Source organism: Scatophagus argus, chromosome 1 (assembly GCF_020382885.2).
Source record: "Scatophagus argus isolate fScaArg1 chromosome 1, fScaArg1.pri, whole genome shotgun sequence".
NCBI lineage: Eukaryota > Metazoa > Chordata > Actinopteri > Scatophagidae > Scatophagus > Scatophagus argus.
Genome location: NC_058493.1, coordinates 13,106,918 through 13,127,773, shown reverse-complemented (window position 1 = coordinate 13,127,773; position 20,856 = coordinate 13,106,918). Strand labels below are relative to the sequence as shown.

General features: G+C 38.8%; 1 protein-coding gene across 1 annotated transcript in view; it reads left to right on the top strand.

Moving 5' to 3' along the window:
• tspan15 (tetraspanin 15) overlaps window positions 1-20,856 on the top strand; it is a 33,779-nt gene that overhangs the window by 2,077 nt on the left and 10,846 nt on the right. Inside the window, exons 2-4 of the mRNA XM_046384541.1 lie at window positions 7,051-7,236; window positions 9,007-9,081; window positions 13,380-13,475. Of these exons, the coding sequence (XP_046240497.1) occupies window positions 7,051-7,236; window positions 9,007-9,081; window positions 13,380-13,475 (357 nt within the window). The remainder of the gene's footprint in view (window positions 1-7,050; window positions 7,237-9,006; window positions 9,082-13,379; window positions 13,476-20,856) is intronic.

The window sequence follows — 20,856 nt, the reverse complement described above, 5'->3', positions numbered from 1 at the left end:
TGGCAATTCTGATGATTTGTCAATGTTATCTTCACAGCTAGTCTGCTGTCCCCAAGTACCCAAAAAAATCAGTTACTGCAAGATTAAATTTTGGCAGTAGAGAGGTCATGCGAGGTGAAGTGTTTCCTCAAGAGCACTCTTTGGCAGAGACAACTTTATATTAATACCCTATAGAGTATAGATTTGATTGACAATAGAGACCCTTGACAGCCTGATAATCTCACATCTTCAGTTTCAAGGGAGTATCGTCTTAATCTTTGTCCAGTTTAAGTGGTTTAGTACTTAAACGTGTTCTTAGATGCTGTCATTTGTCAAAAGCAAGCATGAAAAGACTTGATGATTTTAGTATAGTTGCAGTTAGCAGCAGGCAGTAACATAAAGCCATATAATTTGACTCTTGCAGATGACACTTGTATCAACAAATGTCAGTGTCTTGAAAAAACTTTGAAGTAACGGAAACTAGATATTCTGTGGCGATAATGGCTTACATTATGTAATTTTAAACATTTTATAAGGAATAAAGACTTTGTGCAACAAAACCCTGCAGCTGCTCTCTCTCATAGACATTGTAGCAGATTGTATATTTGCGCAGACAGATGGGTGATTGACACAACACTTACTTTGCAAAGAAAATCACTTATTTGTTTCTTTTGTGAGACATTTTTGAAAGATTTATTCATGGAAAGGGAGAGAGCAAGAGATTGTCAGGCGGATTGGAGCAGAGGATTCTGTAATGAGTTTATTATGCGAAATGAATGCTGCCTTGATAGGAGAACTGAAACAGATTCACGAGTTGTATTTACTTTGCTCCCACAGCTTGTTGATTCAGTCATGTTAAAGAGACATTCTCAGCACGCACTGAAGAATGTGGTTGATCTCAGCGTGATACAGTCAAGAAAAAAAGAGAAGTTTAGGTCATATTGTCACATCCTCCGGGAAATGCTGACAGTAGCAAATGTGCACATGTTTAAAAAATTAAACTTAAATAAATGAAGCAAACTTTTAGTGATTATATGTAATCAATGATATGTTTCCATAGTTCTTGTAATTAGTTATAGAAACAGCAGCATTGCCTTCCTTGGTAGAGATTTATTGGGACGTTTCTGTTACTCAGACACATCAGCGGGTGAGGCTGCAAACAACCAAGTGAAATAGCACATGTTAGAGGAACGATGTACAATCCTGCTACCTGCAGAAAGTGATTTCAGTTTTACAAGAACAATGACTTGATCTAATCTAACTTTGTGATCACAAGGGCTAAAGTTGACAAGAATTAAAACCAAAACCAAAAGCATGAAAAACATTTTGTAAGATGATTATTCCGATTGACATACATTAAGCTCTTTGAAAGTCATTCTGAAATAAATTCTTATGTCATATGTTGTGTGTAATGCAAGCAGTACATTTGATAGGAAGAGCAAAGTTCGAAAGTAGTGTATTTAAGATTGCGATCAGTCATGCTTAAATGTGAAACAATTATTTGTAGATGATTATAGATGTGTAAAAGGATTTTTGTCAGCATTTATGCTTACCATCTATAATTTGTCATAAACTTCTCACAGTTGAATTTTGAATTTAATTTAAAACAAAAAAAGCAACTGGAGTTTCTGCATTTTGAAGATAACCTTCCCAACTGTGCTCCCAGCTCTGAACTTCTTATTCCTGTAGGTTGATTTCACTTCAGTCTACTGTATAAGGTTATCTGCGTTTCTAAACCTTTATTTACCCAGTGAAGGTTGACCAAGAACACTTCATCTAACAGTGGCTCACACTGATAAACACACACACACACACAGGACTTCTTAGTCTAACAAAAGTCTTTGACTTTTGACCACTGAATAGTTGCAATAATTGCAGCCTAGATTGGGACAATGTGTCTTACTGACTGACACACTTACTGACTTGTTGCATGAGTGAATCATTACAACTTAACCTAACCCTAACCTAGTATTCTATGTTCCTGCAACTTTTGCTGGAATTATATGTCTATCCAATAAACATGCCTTTGTTTCCTTCCTTTAAAAAACATTTATTGTAGTCTAAAGTCCAAGAAACCACATGCATCAAGATAACATCCTCTATTATATTCTGTAGAAAGTCACACCATTGCACTGCACAACACCAAAGATGTCACGTCACGTGTTTAAGTTATGCTTTGCCTTTTGGTTTTTTGGTCTCATGTCATGTTTCACGTTCGTCTTGTCATGTGTTTCCATTATTAGGTTCTAAGTTTTTGTCATGTCCTGTTTTATTTTGAAAGCGTCACTTCCTCTGTGTGTCTCTTTTTCATGTTGCTTTGCTTTGGTTTATCATGATTGCTTTCACCTCCCTTAATGTGTTGCGCCTGTGTCTTATTGTCTTGTCTATTTAGTCCTCGTCTTCCCTGTCACTTTTTGTCGGATCGTTTTCTTTTCATGTTTTCAAGCCCGGAGTTTCTTGTTTCACCTTGCCATGATTTTTGCCACAGTTTTTGTTGATCCTTCGCCACAGTAAGCGTGTGCCTGTTTTGAGAGTACTTTGTTTATATTAAAGAATACTATATCGGATTCCTGCCTCCCAGCCTTTTTGTGACTGCATTGGGGTTCAGCCCTCTGCGTCAGCAACGCCACCTGACAAAAGATAAATCATGTTTAATCTTGTTCACTTTGCTCCCAGACTTGCCACAAACTGTTTAATACACAGTTGGAGTTTTGACCACATCCTCTAATGCCACCCAACGTTTCCAAGAAAAGAAAAGCTGCAGACATTTTCTCACAAGTGTAAGTTGATACTGCTCATGTGCAGCTCTCAGCAAAGAGGAGAAGGAAGCAAGATGGCTCACTTTTTACCAACTTCTATAATGAGCCCTGGAAATACAATGTGTTAGATTCATTTGTACCACGAGCCCGCTTGGGCAAGTGAGTTGCTGGATTTACTAGTCTGAGGTACATTTTGCTCGGCAAGTGGTCTATACTTATTGATAGGTCCTGATGCTAACTGCTCTGTGAGGCTGCACAGCAGCGCTTTAAGATAAATGCTAATGTCAGCATGCTAACATGCTCACAACGACACTGCTGACTTGTTGATGTTTAGCAGATAAAATATTTGGTTAAAAACAATGGCTTTTTGATGTCACTCTAATACTGCCATACTATTTACTAATGTGTCTCCTTCATCTTTATTTGTCTACTGATTTACAGTTCCCACAATATAAAGTGAAGGTACACAATTTGCAACATTAAAATTAAATAATGCCCAGCTCGAAGTAACAGGAGCTCTGATTGGTCAGCCTCATCATATTCATTGTTTTTGAACATTGGCTACAGGCTTAAAGTAAATATGCCTCCTCTCACCTGACCTATTAGTGTGTGTGAAAGTGTAAAGCAGTCGGCAACTGAATGAATGTGAGGGTTGTAATATGGCAATAAAAAATATATATATATATAATAAAATAATAAGCCAATTTGTGAATTCATTTGTGAAGATTATTATTTTACTTTGGTCATTCACAGAAGAAATCATGGGGTGCATTTCATCCCATAGCCCATACAGTCCATCTTCTCAGTGCATATTTAATTATTTTCTAAATCATTTTTGAGTATTGTATCACTTATTCTAGTTTACCGTTGAAATGAACAAAGTCACATTTCTACACTGAGTCCTTGTAAGTGCATATTTGTGCCACATCTGCAGCTTGTACTGTGGATTGAGAGCTTCCTTTGAGTTTCAGCACTGCGCTGTCTGCCCCCACTAGCAGTTAGTCCAGCACACTCATATCCCTCTGAAGTTGTTTGAATAGAGTGTAATAGGTTATATAAAACAACTTAACTTTGGCGTAATGCCCTAATATTGTTACTAAGTCATCTGCAGCTAAGTGCATGCTGATAAACAGATGGCTGCCTGTGTTGTTATATTATCTCAGCTATTTTTGTTAAAGTCCGTTTACACAGACAAATTCGATTTGTGAGCTCTTTGTAAAGACAATCGCTTGTTACTCGTGACCTGTCTCTTCACAAAGAAATTTAGAGTTGCCCTGTTTATCGTTTTGAGTGCCCTCTTCTCCTCTTGGCTGGATGTGAGCTTTGCCGCGGCAGGCAACCAGCCAACAGTGAGATACCATAACAGACAGCAAGCAGGGACTTGTAAGGAAAAGACATCATGGTGGATTATAAACAGTTTCTCGGACCTTCAGAGGTCACAGATGAATGCTAATGTTGAAAGACTTCTTTCTTTCCCTGCTTTTCTTCTCTGACATGTGTCTGTCTTAATTTGGGAGGGTTCAAGATGGATTGTGGGGAGGCAGATTAAAGCGAGCAAGAAACGTGTCAGAGAATGACGTGTTTGCAGATAAAACATGCTGGAATCTAACTGCCTCCAAGGCTAAGCTGTATGTGTGCGGGGGTGTGTGCGTTTTCTTAGAAGTCACCCTTTAGGAAAAATTAGACAGTGAATTCGTAGGTTCTTAATCGTTTTCACACTGCTGCAGGTGTGGGGTGATCACCACATGTGATACGCATGAAGACAAATAAATTGTATTTTACTGTTTAAAACTATTGGGAATGTGTTAGAACTGTGTCATGTAAATTTAACTAGCTCAAGTTCAAGGAAAGCAGTGTTGTCATTACAACGTGGGCTTCACTTTTGTAGCTTCTGCTATCAATGCAATCAGTTATGATAACATTGTATTCATTGAAGTTGTTAAATTCTTGCTGGACAGTTTGTTTCCTGAATAGGGAATACCTTTTATTCGCAGCCTTTTTTAAACAGAGGACATTTGCATGAAGTTGAGCTTTTCTCAGCTTTCCTCCGTAGTGCTTCAGGGTGCAGTTGTAGCTCAGTGAGTGGCAGTCAGCTGAAATGGCGGTTCCCATTTGCAATGGAAAGCAGCCATTTGCTCTCCCAGCTTTTGAGTCTCTATGTTGTGAACGGCCTATTAGTCTTGTTAAACCTCATTCATAGATATTCTTTTTCTGGTAAAAAAAAAAAACATTCACAAGAAGGTGTTATTATCACAAGTAAGCAGGACATTGTTAACAATTCAGTAATTCAGAAAAACATGTTTGTAGTTAACCTTTTCCCAGGTAGTAACCTCAAGAGATTTAGTTAAAGTATTACAGTAAAAGTAATTGTCGTTTGAAAGTTTATTGAAATTAATGTGAGAAGTTTAGAGGTAAGAATCATTATTTGGTGGAAATGTTAACTCGCAGACATCTGAAATGAGACCTGACTGCACTTTTTTATAACAATTTATTTGTTAACCAACCACAAACTAAATATTGAATCAAATGTTTTGTTTTAAAAGCTTGTTAGATTATCTTTTGTGTAAAATATTAATCTTAAGAGCAACTAATTAAAAGTGTCAAATAAATTAAGTGCAGTGGAAAACATTTCCGTACTTTCTACTGCACTACATTGTACTCAGGTTCAGTACTTGGGAAATGGCCTTAGTTGTTTTCCATCACTGACCTTTTCTCAGAGCCTCTAAATTCTTTCTAGTTTTGTTTAAAAAATAAATTCATTTTCAGCCTGAGATTCTGAACTATAGAGACACTTCTTTTCTCAGGTGGGGCCCTCACAACAAGAAGGACCTGAGCCTCTCAGTGTCCAGTAATTGGTCTATTTTTTTACCCTCCTCTTCTCCAAAGCTTACTGGGGAAAAAATCCAGCATATTGCAGCCATGATCAAAATAGTTATGTATCGAAACATGGATGAATGAAACATGAACTGAAGGTTCAAAACAGAAAAAAATCAAGTCAGTTAGTGATAGAGAGGTGTGTGTGTGTTTGGGTGTGTGTATCTACCATCTGTCCAATCATCTGCCCCAGAGTATTGATGGGTATGAAAATTTCTAAAATCAGGCTTGAATTAATTATCAAATTATGTTGGAGTAATTGAGTGAGAGAAAATCACACAGCCAAAGTGTGTGTGTGTGTGTGTGTGTGTGTGTGTTTGTTTGTGCACTGATTGTTCCCAGTAGATTCACTGTTTCCAAAGCTAAAGCACTTCAGAGAACCTAATTAAAGAAAGCTGTCATTTACAATAACAACACAGAATTATCCGTTACTGCAGTCCACTTCAGTCTGGTGAAGATACAGATTGCAATTACATACTGATTAAGCTGCATGGATTTGTTAACAGATGTTTCATGCTCTTGAGGATCTGAATATTCCTGCAGACAGCTCAGGAAAGTTACCTTTTGATAGTTAGATTTGGCCCACTGAAGATTAAGCAAGACTTAGGGCAGGACCATGGCCCACATGAGGACGCAAACACAGACGCGACGCAGGTGCTTCAAGCTAAGCAAGATCATTTTCACACAACATTATGTTTCATAGCATTTTGCCTGAAAATCGAAACACAACAAGCTTGAGCTTGAACAAGTCTGAGCGTTGCTGCCTGGCTTACACTATAGCATGAAACAACAATAGAAAGCTGACCCCTTCTGTCTGGGTTAACTTCTGCAAAAAATAATTAAACATATGTCACTCTATGCTTCATCTTATTTATGAACCTTCTCGATCTCTTCTCTCCTTGCCCATTTCTTTTATCCCCCTTCAGTGCTGTTGGTACAACGGGACACAAACTATTGTGGTCATGGAAACACTATGATTGGCTCTTTATCACCCCCTAGAGGACAGGCATTTGTTACCTCCACCGATTCATAAGAACGCACATTGAGTATGGTCACAGGGGAACTGCTCTACAGCAACACTAGCTGCTTTGCAAGGCTCAGTGGTGCTTTGAGCAAAATCATCAGTCTGTTAATATGCTCACAGTGATAGTACTGATGCTAAGCAGGTGTGAACCTAATGTTTACAGTATTCTTCTTAGTCTGTTGTGTTTGTATATTGCCATTTGTTAATTAGCTCAAAACACAAAGAACAACTGAGGCTGATGGGTATGTCACTAGTTTAGCACATTTTTTTTTTTCATAAACAAAAGTATTGGACAAACTGACATTTTGAACTCATGGTGGCTTTAGATGGGTACCAAAAAGTTATTTCAGTTGATCCTAGAGAGCAAGGATTTGTGAGATAACCAATCATAACTGCTTCTCGTTGTGTTTTCAGTTGATAGGCGGCTTTATCTTGGCCATTGGCATCTATGCTGAGGTGGAGAGACAACGCTACAAAACACTGGAAGGAATCTTTTTGGCCCCAGCTATAATCCTGATCCTCCTGGGAATTGTCATGTTTATTGTTTCTTTCATTGGAGTCTTGGCTTCACTGAGGGATAATCTAACTCTACTAAAAGTGGTGAGTAATTAATTTGTTGTTTGCCCATTGGCTGTTGTGCTTACAAAATTAACCGTTTTCCATTTGCCATCCGGTCTTTTGTACTTTATTTGCTTATATTTGGTTATACTTTGATAGTATTGTAATTATCAAGGATGGGGAAAAATCAATTCACTCAGTGAATGTTTTCTTTTATTTTGATTCCTGAATAAATTTTGGATTCCTGAATCAATTTTCTACATGTATAATTAACTAATGTTTAATTGGAATTACCGTTAATACACTAGTGGAAATTAAGATCGCAAGGGCGATTATATTAATAAACAATTTATCTTACTTTACTGGCTAACATAAAACAACATGTCCTCATATATGCAGGCATATATTTTCTGTGCTCTGAGGAAATAAACTAATAGCCGCTGACTTCACATTATACCATACTCCTTTTAAAATACTTTAAACCTGCGAAATTAGTGAAATGTGCAGTATAACAAATTTGTGCGTCTCAGAGTGAATGAGTCAGCATTAATGGCTGGTTATTTAGACGTTGCTTTGTTGTCTGGTTTGCTAATAGCAGTAGCTGACAGTAAATAACAAATTGATTTCCAACAACATACCGGGAATTAAAAAACATACATTTCAGAAAGGTTGGAACTCTTTGTAAAGCTTGATTAAAAACAGAATACAGTTATTTGCAAATCCTTTTCAATCCATTTTCATTTTAATAGATCACAAAGACAAAGTGTTTGATGTAAAAACTGATAAGCTCTAGTGTTGTAAATACAGTCATTCTGAATGTGTTGCTGGTGCCACATTTCAAAAAGACTTGGAACTTGGGCATCCAGGGACAGACGTGTGCTGCTCAAACAACACCTGTTTGGAACATCCCACAGGTAAACAGGTTCTTTGGTAACAACTCGTGGTATCATGATTGGGTATGAAAGGAGCATCCTTGAAGGGCTCAGTTGTTCATAAGCAAGGATGGAGCTCACCTCGTTGTGAAACATGGTGTGGTCAAATAGTCTACTTAAGACAAACATTTGCCAGTGCACAATTGCAAGAAATTTAGGGACTTCACCAACGTACAGTTTATAATATTATCAAAAGATCTACAGAATCTGAAGAAAACCAACATTGAACATCTGTGACCTTCAAACCTTCAGACGGCATTGAAAACAGATATAATTGCATAAAGGATATTACTTCATGGGCTTGAGAACACCTCAGGAAACCATAACACTGTTAGTCGCTCTTTTGGAATCGGGGTATTGGTGATTAACAGTCACTTGTCTGTCCATAAAATGTTTCACCTTTATGAGGGATAAGACTTGTGTTTCATCTGTTGAGGGTGGTCTATCATATGAATTTTTCTCTGTCATTTGTACAGGTAATATTTTTTATTGATGTACCTTCACTTTAAGCACATCAAAAGAAATTATTTCATGTTAAACAGCACTTTACCAATGACATGTGAGCAGAAGCTTCCCATTTAGACTTAAACAAATGCAGACATGCAAAGAAAAGGTGGATGAAGAAATACAATAAATACAACAAGAAACTTAATTTGACCTCAAAAAGAAGCACATCACAGGATGAGGAATGTTTGATGTGCCTTCTGATCAAATAATCTTGTATATAGAGTAGGCATGTGCTGACTGGCGAATGGATGGTATTATCAATGACTGAAGGGATCTCAACTGAGTTGTTATAATCTCTAGAATCTGTACATGGAGGAAAGTGCATAATGTGTAGATGTTTAAGGTCTCCTCTCTACTGTCTGTTCGGTCACAGTTCATGTACACTCTGACTGTGTGTCTGATCCTGGAGCTGTTGGGAGGAATACTGGCGCTGGTGTTCCGCAACCAGGTGAGTCATTCAAGATGTTGATCACTAACCTGACAGAAACTCTTACTATTATTTATTTATATATATATATATATATATATATATATATATATATATATATATTCTATTGGTGCATTGTTTGTCACAAAGAAATGATACTAACTATGCATGTACCAATGATTCATGTCTATAAATACATAATAGTATGAATTAAATGAACCATGAGAAACTAAATGACAGAACACTTAAAAAACACTTTTTAGGAAATTTAAAGAAAATTAACATTATTTATTATAGTTTTTCAAAACTGATTTGACCGTTCCAGACAAAAAATCAACTAAACCATTCAAGTTAATAGTTTTATATTTCAGAATATCTTTATATCTTTCATTAAATGAATGTTTCACTGACACCTCATTGAAACCCTGCTTGCTTGTCTCTAGTCAGGAAATGCAGCGACAGCATAATCAGAATTGATAAGTTCAAAGAGCAGATGGGATTATTATCTGTATATTAGTATGCTAATGAAACGCTCTGCTTCTTGACCCGCCTTTGTGTTTTCATGTCTTTCTTTATTCTCTCTCTTTCTCACTTCTGATATCACTCACATCCTTCTCTCTCATCTTTGCTTTTTCTGTTTCTCCTCTCTCTCTCATTTACCTTCCTAAAATAAAATCCAATAATGTTCCTGTGCCTACTAACACAGTGCTCTTGGTTGTTTTTATGCAGTCACAATGAGACATGCATCTTCCAAAATAGGTTGTGATGATGAACAATACTTTATGGGAAAAAAAAAATGAAGGAAACTTTAACAAGACTTAAAGACCACAAATAATCACCTGACATATAGTACCTGGAGGTTATCAGGTCTCAAGGCTTTTTCCAATCACAATCCTAGACCACCCGCCAGAGAATCCTTATTAAATTACATTACATATCTTGAACATTCTTATTTTTTGTTTTATTGGTGATACAATAAAGTCCACTGCAGTAACGCTACTATGAATGTAAACCAAACAATTCCTGCTTCTTTTTCATATTAAGAGCCTTTCATGGCAACTTGAGGTCTTTTATTGTGAAAGAGCTGCAGGTGCTATCTTTGTCACCAGAGTTAGTGATTAACTTTTTGATCAACAGATATCAAATACTGACATTACTGTGTGCTTTTTTTGGTTATTTGGAATATTGTAAGAGAGCAATGTTTGAACATGAAGCCACATCAGGAAGAAGCTTCTTGCATCTTCTCACCTACCTTCGTTTAACTTTCAATGCAAAGCAAATATTAGTGTTAGCGACTCCAAAACAGTCTAATATACTGAGAATTTTGTGATCCAAACCACCAAATACTTTGTTACAGTATTATGTGTAGCAGTTGCTAGAGGATTACACACATGCTAGTGCTAACTGTACCTACAATATGATGACCTCTGCCATCCTGACCAGCCTCCTGCTCTTAATTTGCATCTTATCTAGAAGGTGAACTACTAAACCTGTTGCTGCTAAACTTTTCATCAGATATATATACCTGCTGCTTAACTTTTTCAATGTGGCAGGTTTATTCTTCTTTTGCCAAAATATAGGCCCTGTTGTGCTGAGATGTTCAGTTGCGTCAAACATCCCTTATACCTACTCAGAGATTGTGCTGGGGATCTCCTGTATGTTTTAGAGGTTTCCCTCTTTCAACACACCTGACTGAAATGATCAGCTCATCATGTAGCTCTGCTGAAGCCTGAAAATGCCCTGTTTATTTAATTCAGGTGTTTTCGAGCAGAGACATGATTTTAAAGAAAGGGCAGTAGTTATGGTCCAGGCTGTTCTGCTGACAGATCCTCATGTATTTGTCGTAACCATGCATGAAGCCACTGCTAATTGTCCCATTTCTCTGGGTAGCTTAGCATGATCATGATGTGCCAGTTGCGACAAAGGTTGTGAGATCAAGACCTGAGTGTTGCAGAATGAACATATTATATTTACTCTGGCAGTGTGAATTACAGACATGACTTCAGAGTTTACAGATAATTTCTGTCCAGACAATTCTGCTGATGTATCCTCCTGTATTAGTCAAAGTCAAAGTCAAAGTCAAAGTGTACTTTATTGTCAAAGATCTATGTAACAGGGGTTAGCACAGAAAATTGAAATTTCGTTTGACCAGTCTCCAATGTGCAGTAAAAACTAAAAACTAAAACTAAAACTAAACATGTAGGTAAGACAGTGACAATAATTTCACACACACCCATACACATACGCCCACAACAGGCACACACAGTGTGCAGTAAAAGGACAGCATCCTGATAAAACTATGTACAATAAAAATACACACACACACACACACACAGTCATAGCAGCAGAAGTACAGTCAATGGACATACCGGTATGTGCAGTGGGATGCAGTATGTAAGGTGCAAAGAGTAAAGTGCAAGTGACATGTCGTGAAATGTTCATGGAGTGTTCATCAGTGTGTTGATGAGTCTGATGGCTTGTGGAAAGAAGCTGTTTCTCAGTCTGCTTGTGCGGCACCGCATGTTGCGGTAGCGCCTCCCTGATGGTAGTAGGGAGAACAGTTTATGTGCTGGGTGAGTGGGGTCTTTGATGATGGTTATTGCTCTTCTGGAACAGTGTGAGGTGTAGAGGTCCTGAATGGCTGGTAGTGGTGATCTGATGATCTTTTCTGCAGTCCTCACCACCCTCTGTAGTGCCTTCTTGTCTGCAGCTAGACAGCTGCCGTGCCAGACAGAGAGGCTGCTGGTCAGGATGCTCTCAATGGCACCTCTGTAGAAGATGGTGAGTGCAGATGTGGGGAGGTCAGCTCTTCTCATCCTCCGCAGGAAATGGAGTCGTGCCTGTGCTTTTTTGACCAGGGAGGTGGTGTTTGTGGTCCATGTGAGGTCTTCTGTGATGTGCACTCCAAGGAACTTTGTGCTTTTCACCGACTCCACAGCACTGCCGTTGATGAAGAGTGGGATGTGTGGTGGTTGTTTTTTCCTGAAGTCCACAGTTATTTCTTTTGTTTTGTCGACGTTGAACAAAGAACATATTTTGCCTTTTTTAAATGGTAATATTTCCTTCTCATTTACAGGAAAATCTGATAATGAGGATGATTATGCATGAGGCGTTTAAGTTTTTGTCAGAGTAAAAGCTTTTACATAGGTAAAGTCAACATTTAAAGATCTTTATACAGAAAAATCACACATTAAGAAGTGTGCAGGTTTTCATGCGATAGACTCTCAAGTTTATTGCTAATGTGGTCATGTGATGGTGATTCATAATTATGGAGCCAAAATGGTGCGATTATGGAGTCCACTGGTGAGGTATTTATTCTGTAGGTAGGTTTAACACTCATTCAGTTTTCAAGAATGAATATCTTGATTCTTGATCTTGATTGATATTGATTCAGTGTTTTAATGGCAGTTTTATTTAAAACACAATAAAGGCCCAGGTTCTAATATATTTTTATTTTACTGTCATCTCATTTACATTGAGATTACAGAGACATTGTAGTGCATGAGGAAATGTGTTAATGAGATTTCAGTGTCTTGCATGTATATGTGGATTTTTATGAAAATGGATTCTTCTTTTCGGGGTCTCATTTCCATAATCTCCATGCCTAAGATAACCCCATGTGAGCTTATAGTGAGTTCTTCAATAATGTTCCAGTGTCCTCTGTCTCAAAGGGAAACGTTTCAGTAGGTTCACTCTAGTCTTTAAATTTGCCCGTTGTAATGACATGGCTGCCTTGCCCCTAAAGATTTGCTGTGGAGATCTGATATGTTCAAACGAGGAAGAAAAGAAATGAAATGAAAGGCTTTTAATCTACGGGACTCTCATGAGAGGAGCAGTCTCAGTCCAATATCCCTAGTTAGAGTGAAATGACAAAGCATCGACAGGACTGAATTAAGTAAAAAGCCCAATGTTTGCCACCATTTCTAATGAAGTATAAATAACACTAATGTATCACAAACAAAGAGCTGAATGAAGGGAAATTAGTCGGATAAATCATTAGTTCTCTTAATGAAAAGCTCTCCATGAATGTACTTAGTGGAGTTCCAAATTGGAAATATTTATTCTTAGTCTCTGATGTGACCCCACTGCACCAGATTGTGACTGACAGATGTGAGCTGTCAGAGTGTCATATTTTAATCTTCCAGTTCAGTGGATCAGTCACCTTGACTAATCAGAGCAGTTCCTCTCCTTAGCCGCCTGCCTGACACATTGATTGTACAGTAGATCAGCTGTGTCATGGAAACCAAACAAATGTGGTAGCATGACCTCCTCCATCCTGTTAACACACACACTTTTGTTTCATTTTGTCACTCTTAAAGACGGTGGAATTGCTCAACAAGAACATTCGAAGAGGCATAGTGAACTACTATGATGACTTGGACTTCAAAAACATCATGGACTTTGTGCAGAAGAAGGTAAGTGACATTCGTGTTAGCAAATGTCAGGATCAATAAGTCTGTCATAGGTTTTTTCAACTATGTGATAACGCCTTGCAGTACAAACCAAACCTGTTTAGCATAACTGCGAAAACTGCACCATCACAGAAGTTGAATAATCACAGCAAGTGGTGTCCGAAATAATCAGAAAACTGTGCAGAGCCATCACTGTGCACCTGCTCACAGGATACATCATGCTGCCACACACACGCACACACACAGCCTGCAGCTGAGGATCTCATTACCAATTTTTATCAAGCACATGAGGATGCAGTATCGGGGGAAGCAGACTGATCACATCTTGAAATTAAGAAGCATTCTGCAACAAACTCCAGTGATTAACTGAAGAGAAAAGACAAACAATCCTTGAGTCTGCACGCCACATGCCATACACTACAAAGGAGTGTGCCGAGTGACCAGCACCAGTATCACTGGAGCAGGATTAATTCGATGATCATTTTGAATGCTTGAAAGCCCGAATGTATTTACTTGGCTGGTTGTGTTTTGAGGTAATTTGGTTGTTCAGCAAATTCACGCTGAAGCACCTGCGTCAGACAAGTCCTTTCACTATGGAACTTGAGCTTTTAAATATTTGAATCTAAAAGTCTGAACTTCCACACATTTTTATAGTGACACAAAAGGCATGTTTCCCTGTTCAGCTGTCCAGTCCGTATATTAACTGTTATAGTACATTTTCACCCCTTTCATATCATCTTTTTGACAGCACCTGACATTTGTTTTCAGCAAATAAAAAACAAAAAAAGTCCTTAAACCCCACAGCTTACAGACACTGTTAGCAACTAGCTGGTGAACATAGAGAAACATTTAGTAGCTAAATAGCAGATATTTCCCCTTGGTGGAGATGAAACCAGAGCTTTAAGTACAACCCTGGTGCTCATGTTGCTCTGTATCAACTAACTAACAAGTTCTTCACGTCATGTGATGTCTTCACTTCTTATTTCCGCTACCCCCAAATGGCAAAAAGAATGTCTTAGCTGATCAAGACACCTATACGCAGTAATTTGTATATAAAAATCAGACGTGTTGTTCAGTGTGAAAGGGGTATTTCTCAGTTCTCTCAGTTTTCTGTCAGTTGTTTCACTGCAGCCAGGAATAGTTGTTGTTGTTGTTGTTGTTTTTGGAGAGAGATCACTAAAGGATGCTTGTGCAGTCCAAAGTTTAGGTCAAAAGATGACTTTCTCGTATTTATTTTGGCATGCCAGCCAGACGCTGTTCTCAACAGTTTTGGCAAATTTATGGCAGTTTGTTACCTTCAAAAGCAGCTCCACTTCATTATCACTCCAAAGAAGAGACGAGCTTGCTTTGAAAACAGATGTTAGCTTGTGATGTGATTTTTTTTAATTATTTATTTATTTTTTTAATCTTAACTTGCTGGCACTCTGATCTGCTTGCTTTGATAACAACAAACAGTGCTTCAAGAATGGCAATAAGCCATTTGGCAGCAATAGTTTGACCCTGTCATTGTTTCCAAGCTGACAGTTGGATCAAACAATCAGATTTGCAAAATCCTAAGCACTCTGAAGACCTTAAAGGAAAAAAGATTTAAATTCAAGATTCAAGATTCAAATATTGTTCAGTGGGACTGAACAATACAAACTCACTCAGCACTCCTACTGCACACAAGGTTAATCTGTCCTTGAAACAGTCAATATTCCCAAATATATGATAGTGTGCAATTGTAATCCCTGTTCTTAAAACAGGAGATTCAGATGATGTTGTAAAGCTTACTGAAATGTATGCAGATGATACTGTAAAACTTTCACATTGTAAAGACAGACATGGATGGAATGGTGGAAATCTCAGATTGACTGTAAGAGTGTTGTCTGAGACTTTAATTTGAGTAAAAGTGTTTGGATGTAATTTTATGAAGCCAACCAGATAAGGCTCTGGAGGTAGAGTAGTCATCCTCCAACTGGAAGGTCAGTGGTTCAGTCCCTGGCCTCTGATGTCTACCTGTAAATGTGTCCTTGCAACACACTGATTTTAAAATACCTGTATACTTCATGACCTAAAAGGTTGCCTGATATTTTAAGGCTTGTACCTCAAACAAATATCTTAATCAAATGTTGACCAGCACCTGAACACTGCACATTTCTCACACCAGAACTGGACTGGTCTATGAGGCATGGTCCTCTTCTCTCCTCACTAGCCAAACACTGAACCTCTCAGGGAGGAGGGTTATTATCGATCACAGTCTCAACAAGAAGACCTGCCCTTTTGACAGTGCTATTTGTCAGAACACTTGACAAATTGTGCCCCATTCCTAAAGTGACAGTCTGACAAGCACTACCACTTCATGCAATTATTGGCCAGCTGTGCAGAAGTTTGTTGTCCCTGTAGCTGTCGTTTTACAGCCCACCTGTAAGCTTTTTGTTTCCAGGCAGGCCTGCACACAGAGATAGTCGGGTACCTGTAAAGGTCCAGTGAACAGGGCCTCCCTCATACCAGTGCATGCCTGTGTGCTCTCTTTCTTTCTCTGTTTCCTTCTCTTTCACATGTAGAACATCTTTGCTATTGTCAACATCATCGCTAGCTACTTCTTGACTAGTAAAATTATCTTATGGTTATTATTAGTATGTTTTTTAAATAGTACAATCTTCTTCTTCTTCTTCTTCTACCTTGTGGCATAACAATTTATGTGCAGGTCCTGCCATAACAAGGAGATTTTCTCCAATGTTTGCCAGTAGTTAGTTCAGATGAGTAAATTTAACTTCAAACTGTATTTTGTTAGTATAATTTTTGCATACACTGAAATTTGTCCTCTGCATTTAACCCATCACTGATTGAAACACACACACATGCAACATGCAACATACAGTAACACACAGGAGCAGTGGGCTGCCTGGGGAACAATTGGGGGGGGGGGTTAAGTGCCTTGCTCAAGGGCATATCAGCCAACTAATAAGGGGAGGGGGTGCATTGATCAATCACTCCACCACACCCAAAATTTTCTTGCCAGTCTGGTCACAAGCTGCTTCTCGAATCTCTAGGCCATGGCTGCCCATCAGGTTTCTCACATCATGTGTCATGCAGCTCACAAAGCTCTTCTGACATTTTGAATAGTGTACAAAGACTTAAGAGATTTCGGAGAGGGGTTTTCATTATGAAAGTATTATGAAACAGAGTCCATTTTTCTAAAGTAAATAATAAATTAATTGTGTTGTTGTAAGCAGTGGTGAACAGTGTGGTTCAAAATAAAATGTGGTTATTATCATTGCTTTTATTAGGATGAATATGATTATTGTTGGCCTCTATGGTTCCTTGTTCTGGGCAGCCCTGGTTCCAGGTGTATCAGGTGGGAAACAACAGAGACTGAGGAAAATCTCATCCTGGAGGATTAATAACACAAATCAGTGGAGTATTAAGGTATTTCCTGGCTGACCTTTCTATCTGAAGCCTCTCAGTGTTCTGTCACAACGTTGGGCTGGGAAAGACGGTGAGCCTTTCTTCTGCGTGCAATTACATTGCATGGTTAATCAAAAAAGTAATCATAATGCCGACTACTGCGCTGTCTTATTACAACAACCTGTCATTTTCCATTCTCCTCATCTGAGGAAATCAAAGCAGTTTCAGACACCCGCCCACATAAACAACACACAGCTCAAATATTTCAGAGTGCAGTCACAGCGTTCAGTGTTGCAGGCATTGCATCAACATTCTGTGGTTTATATCAAGAAGTGTGAACAACAAAGCCATTCAGTCATTTGGGCAGACACTGACTTTATCTCTGCAGTGCTGTGTGGTTATTTGACTCAAAAAGATCATGCATATTTATAAGTTCATTCTGAATTCATCACAACAGGCATTGGTGCCATTTAGGCTAAGCAAGACAAAGCGGTTGTATTTCCACAGCACATTTTATTAGAAGTAAAGTCAATGTTCTTGACATTAAAATGCATACAGCAAAAGGCAGTGTGTGTTAGTGTGTTTGTGTGTGTGTGTGTGATGCACGAGAAAATGCAGCAGCAACAAGCAGAAAAACGTACAAAACACACTAATAAACCCTACATGGACACACGGAGTAACCAGTCAAAATTCAATGAAAGGAAGGTGGGTTTTAAACATCGTTATGAGACATTTTGTTCTTTTGAGAGAAGGATCACAGTAATAAAAGCTAACTTCACCACATATCGATCTTATTCTCTCATAGAGAGCCCCATAATTGCACACAATCTGTGGGTAAAACCAGTGTATGTTCCAGCTTTCAGGTAACAGGCATACAAACATTAATTCTCTCTGGTCACCTAAATAATGTGAGCCACAGAGGAAGAAACTGGTGTGGTGTTGTTAACATTATTGACAATGGATGGGTCAATGTTGCCCTCTTAGAAGGACAAATCTGTCACTCCACCTGTCTGTTATTGACACCTGGCTTCATCTGTCGCAGGCCCTGATTGATTAGTTTGGTCAACAAAGTGTGTTCCTTCATCAGATGTGAGGCTGGTTTAAAGATGTTAGGAAAAGTCCATCATTCAGTAGATTGTCTGGCAGTGTTGTGTTACTGTACATCCTCTTGATGCCCCTTTCTCTTGATGAAAACATTAAATTTACATTCATTTTAAATACGTTTATAGTTGTGCTTAAGTGTATTTTACTGTTTTTGGTGGACTGTGCTAATGTTAGAGAGTTTTAGCACTTCATTTTATTAGTGAATTATATTTATTTTTACTATCTAGTAACTGAGAATATCATCAAAGTAATGATTAATGAGTAAATTAAGTTGTATTTTAATATACATACATGTGGTCAGATGAATTGGAGCACTTGCATGGAAAATGACCCCATAGTTAAAGCTAAAATACAATCAATATTATCAGTATTTTGACCTCGTAGTTGTATGAGAACAGAATAAACACAATTCTTGTGCTGCCTTTAAAAAAGGTATTGAAATTACTGGCTCGTACTTTTGAGACGCAACTCCTGTCGGGGGAAACATAACTCATAGGCAGGAGAGGAAGATGAAGCGAAGGGGGTTGGGATTAAATGAATTGTGTTCATATAGATGAAGAAACAGAGAAATGTCTGGACACTGCAGGGTTTTTTGTGCTGAGAGAAACATGCTCCACCAAATGGCTGTTTTTTATGCACCAGCACCACTCACAGAAGTCGCAGTTTACTTCAGTAAGTGCTGGTTTTGGCTCTGACACACAAAAAGTGGATAGAAAAAAGAAAAGAAAGAAAAGGAAATGAATCTGTCTCTCAAAATGTTTCCAAATGTAAATGACAATTGAATCCACTCTGATGCCCACTACACGCTCTGTAATACAAAATGCCAGAGACTGCCCTTTGAAGATATTGTGATGTTGTGATCAGAACCTGCTATTGCCTGCATTGTCTCCACCTTCTATTGATCAAGCGATGTTGCAGTGACAAGAGGTGTCCCTAGGTTTCAGACCATTTTGTTTGCTGCTGGTTTATTACTCTTTTGCTTCGTCTTCTGCTGTCTCACTAATTGCTGTGGGGCAGCACATGACAGAGACATGACATTTGGCAGGAAGATGGATAATGGTTTTTAAGTACTCCCTGGAAAATACCTCAGGTGGCCTGTTCGCAGTGTAATTGAAGGTGCACGTTTTGTTTAAAGCATCACAGGAGGACCAACACAATTGACAGGGACATATGTTTCAGAATCTTATCATTTTTTATATTTAATGAGAAAAGTGAAAGGTTAAACCAATTATTGTTCAAACTCATGAGAAACTGATAGTATCTTGTAGCTCATAGGGTTCAAATATTCAGCATAATCCTTAGTGAACCTGAATGTTAAATTTCATGTTAATCCATCAGCACTGGGCCGATTTACACCGCTTTGAAAGTTGAAGCAGCTGCAGTGAAGTTAATACCTTTTACAGTAGATTGGTTTGTGCATGTACAACTGTGTTCACGGAAAAAAGACAACACCCATTTCAATTACACACTACAACTTAAATATAAACATTTGACATGGTTTGTTTTGACCTGAGTGGGTTTTTAATTAAAGAAGACCATGCATAACATAACTGCAGAGGACATCAGGTACTTAGAAATAATAATAATAATGCATTTTATTTATAGGCACCTTTCTAGACACTCAAGGTCACCTTACATGATACTGAGTTTGGATTTGAAATGTGGGAGTGAGTCAGTGTTACGGAGGTCAGGAGGAAGTGAGTTGGGGAGCAGAGCGGCTGAATGCTCTGCTCCACATGGTAGCGAGGTGGACTGGGTGGACAGCAAGATGGAGGGAGTAGGGGGATCTGAGGGTGTGGGAGGGTGGCAGTATGGAGGAGGTTAGAGAGATATGCAGGGGTGAGGTTGTGGATGGCTTTAAAGGTGAGAAGTAATTTATAGTTGGGGGAGCCAGTGAAGCTATTGGGGGTGATGTGATGGGTGGAGGCGGTGCTTGTGATGATATGGGTGGCAGAATTTTGGACCAGTTGTAGTTTATGGAGGGTTTTTTGTGGGATGCCAAACAGAAGGGACTTGAAATAGTCTAAGCGGGAGGTGATGAGGCTGTGAACAAGAATGACAGTGGGGTGAGGAGCGAGGGAAGGACGGAGACGGTTGATGTTACGCAGATGGAAGTAAGAGGACCGGGTGACACTATTGATGTGGGTGGTGAAAGAGAGAGTGCTGTCGAGGATGACACCCAGACTCTACCTGAGGGGAGGGGGACATGGAGGAGTCATCGATGGGAACAGAGAAGTTAATGATTTATTTTGAAAACAGAGAACACAGATATCAGAGACTCAGAAGGAAGGAGTCAAATATCCCTTCCTGTCACATCTGGTTTTTCAAAATAGACAGCAGATACAGATATTGTATCTACTCAGTGTTGTCAGTGGCTCTGTTTTAAAAATCTATTTTTTTTAATGCCAACTTCCTATTGTGCAATAAATATCTGTCACAACGTTGCTTTGTGGATGCCATGTAATAATGGCGGCTGGGAGCCCATGATGGACTGACATCTCACACTTTGAGCAGTCAGCTGGCCAGTTAGCCATCCAGCTGGTCACTCAGTCAGCCAGTCTGCCAGTGAACAGTCGGTCATCAGTCAGTGAAGCAGTTGCAGGAATGAGGCGAGAAAATGTAGTCACTGTTTAGGTTGTATCTTAGTATAACCTGAATAAACGAGTTGTTGTGTAATTCAATCATCAGTCTGAAAGTGATGAGGAGAGCCTCTGCACAGCCTGGGATGATGAAGGGACTTTCCTCCACCCCTGCACTCTGAGTGGTGTTGACAAGAGTTTTGACAGATTGGTCCTGTTGGTCTTGTGAGGATCCTAAATCCCCTCGTGAACTCAACATCAGTCTTCTCAAAGATATGATTTGCTGCATATTGGATTGCATTATACAGTAG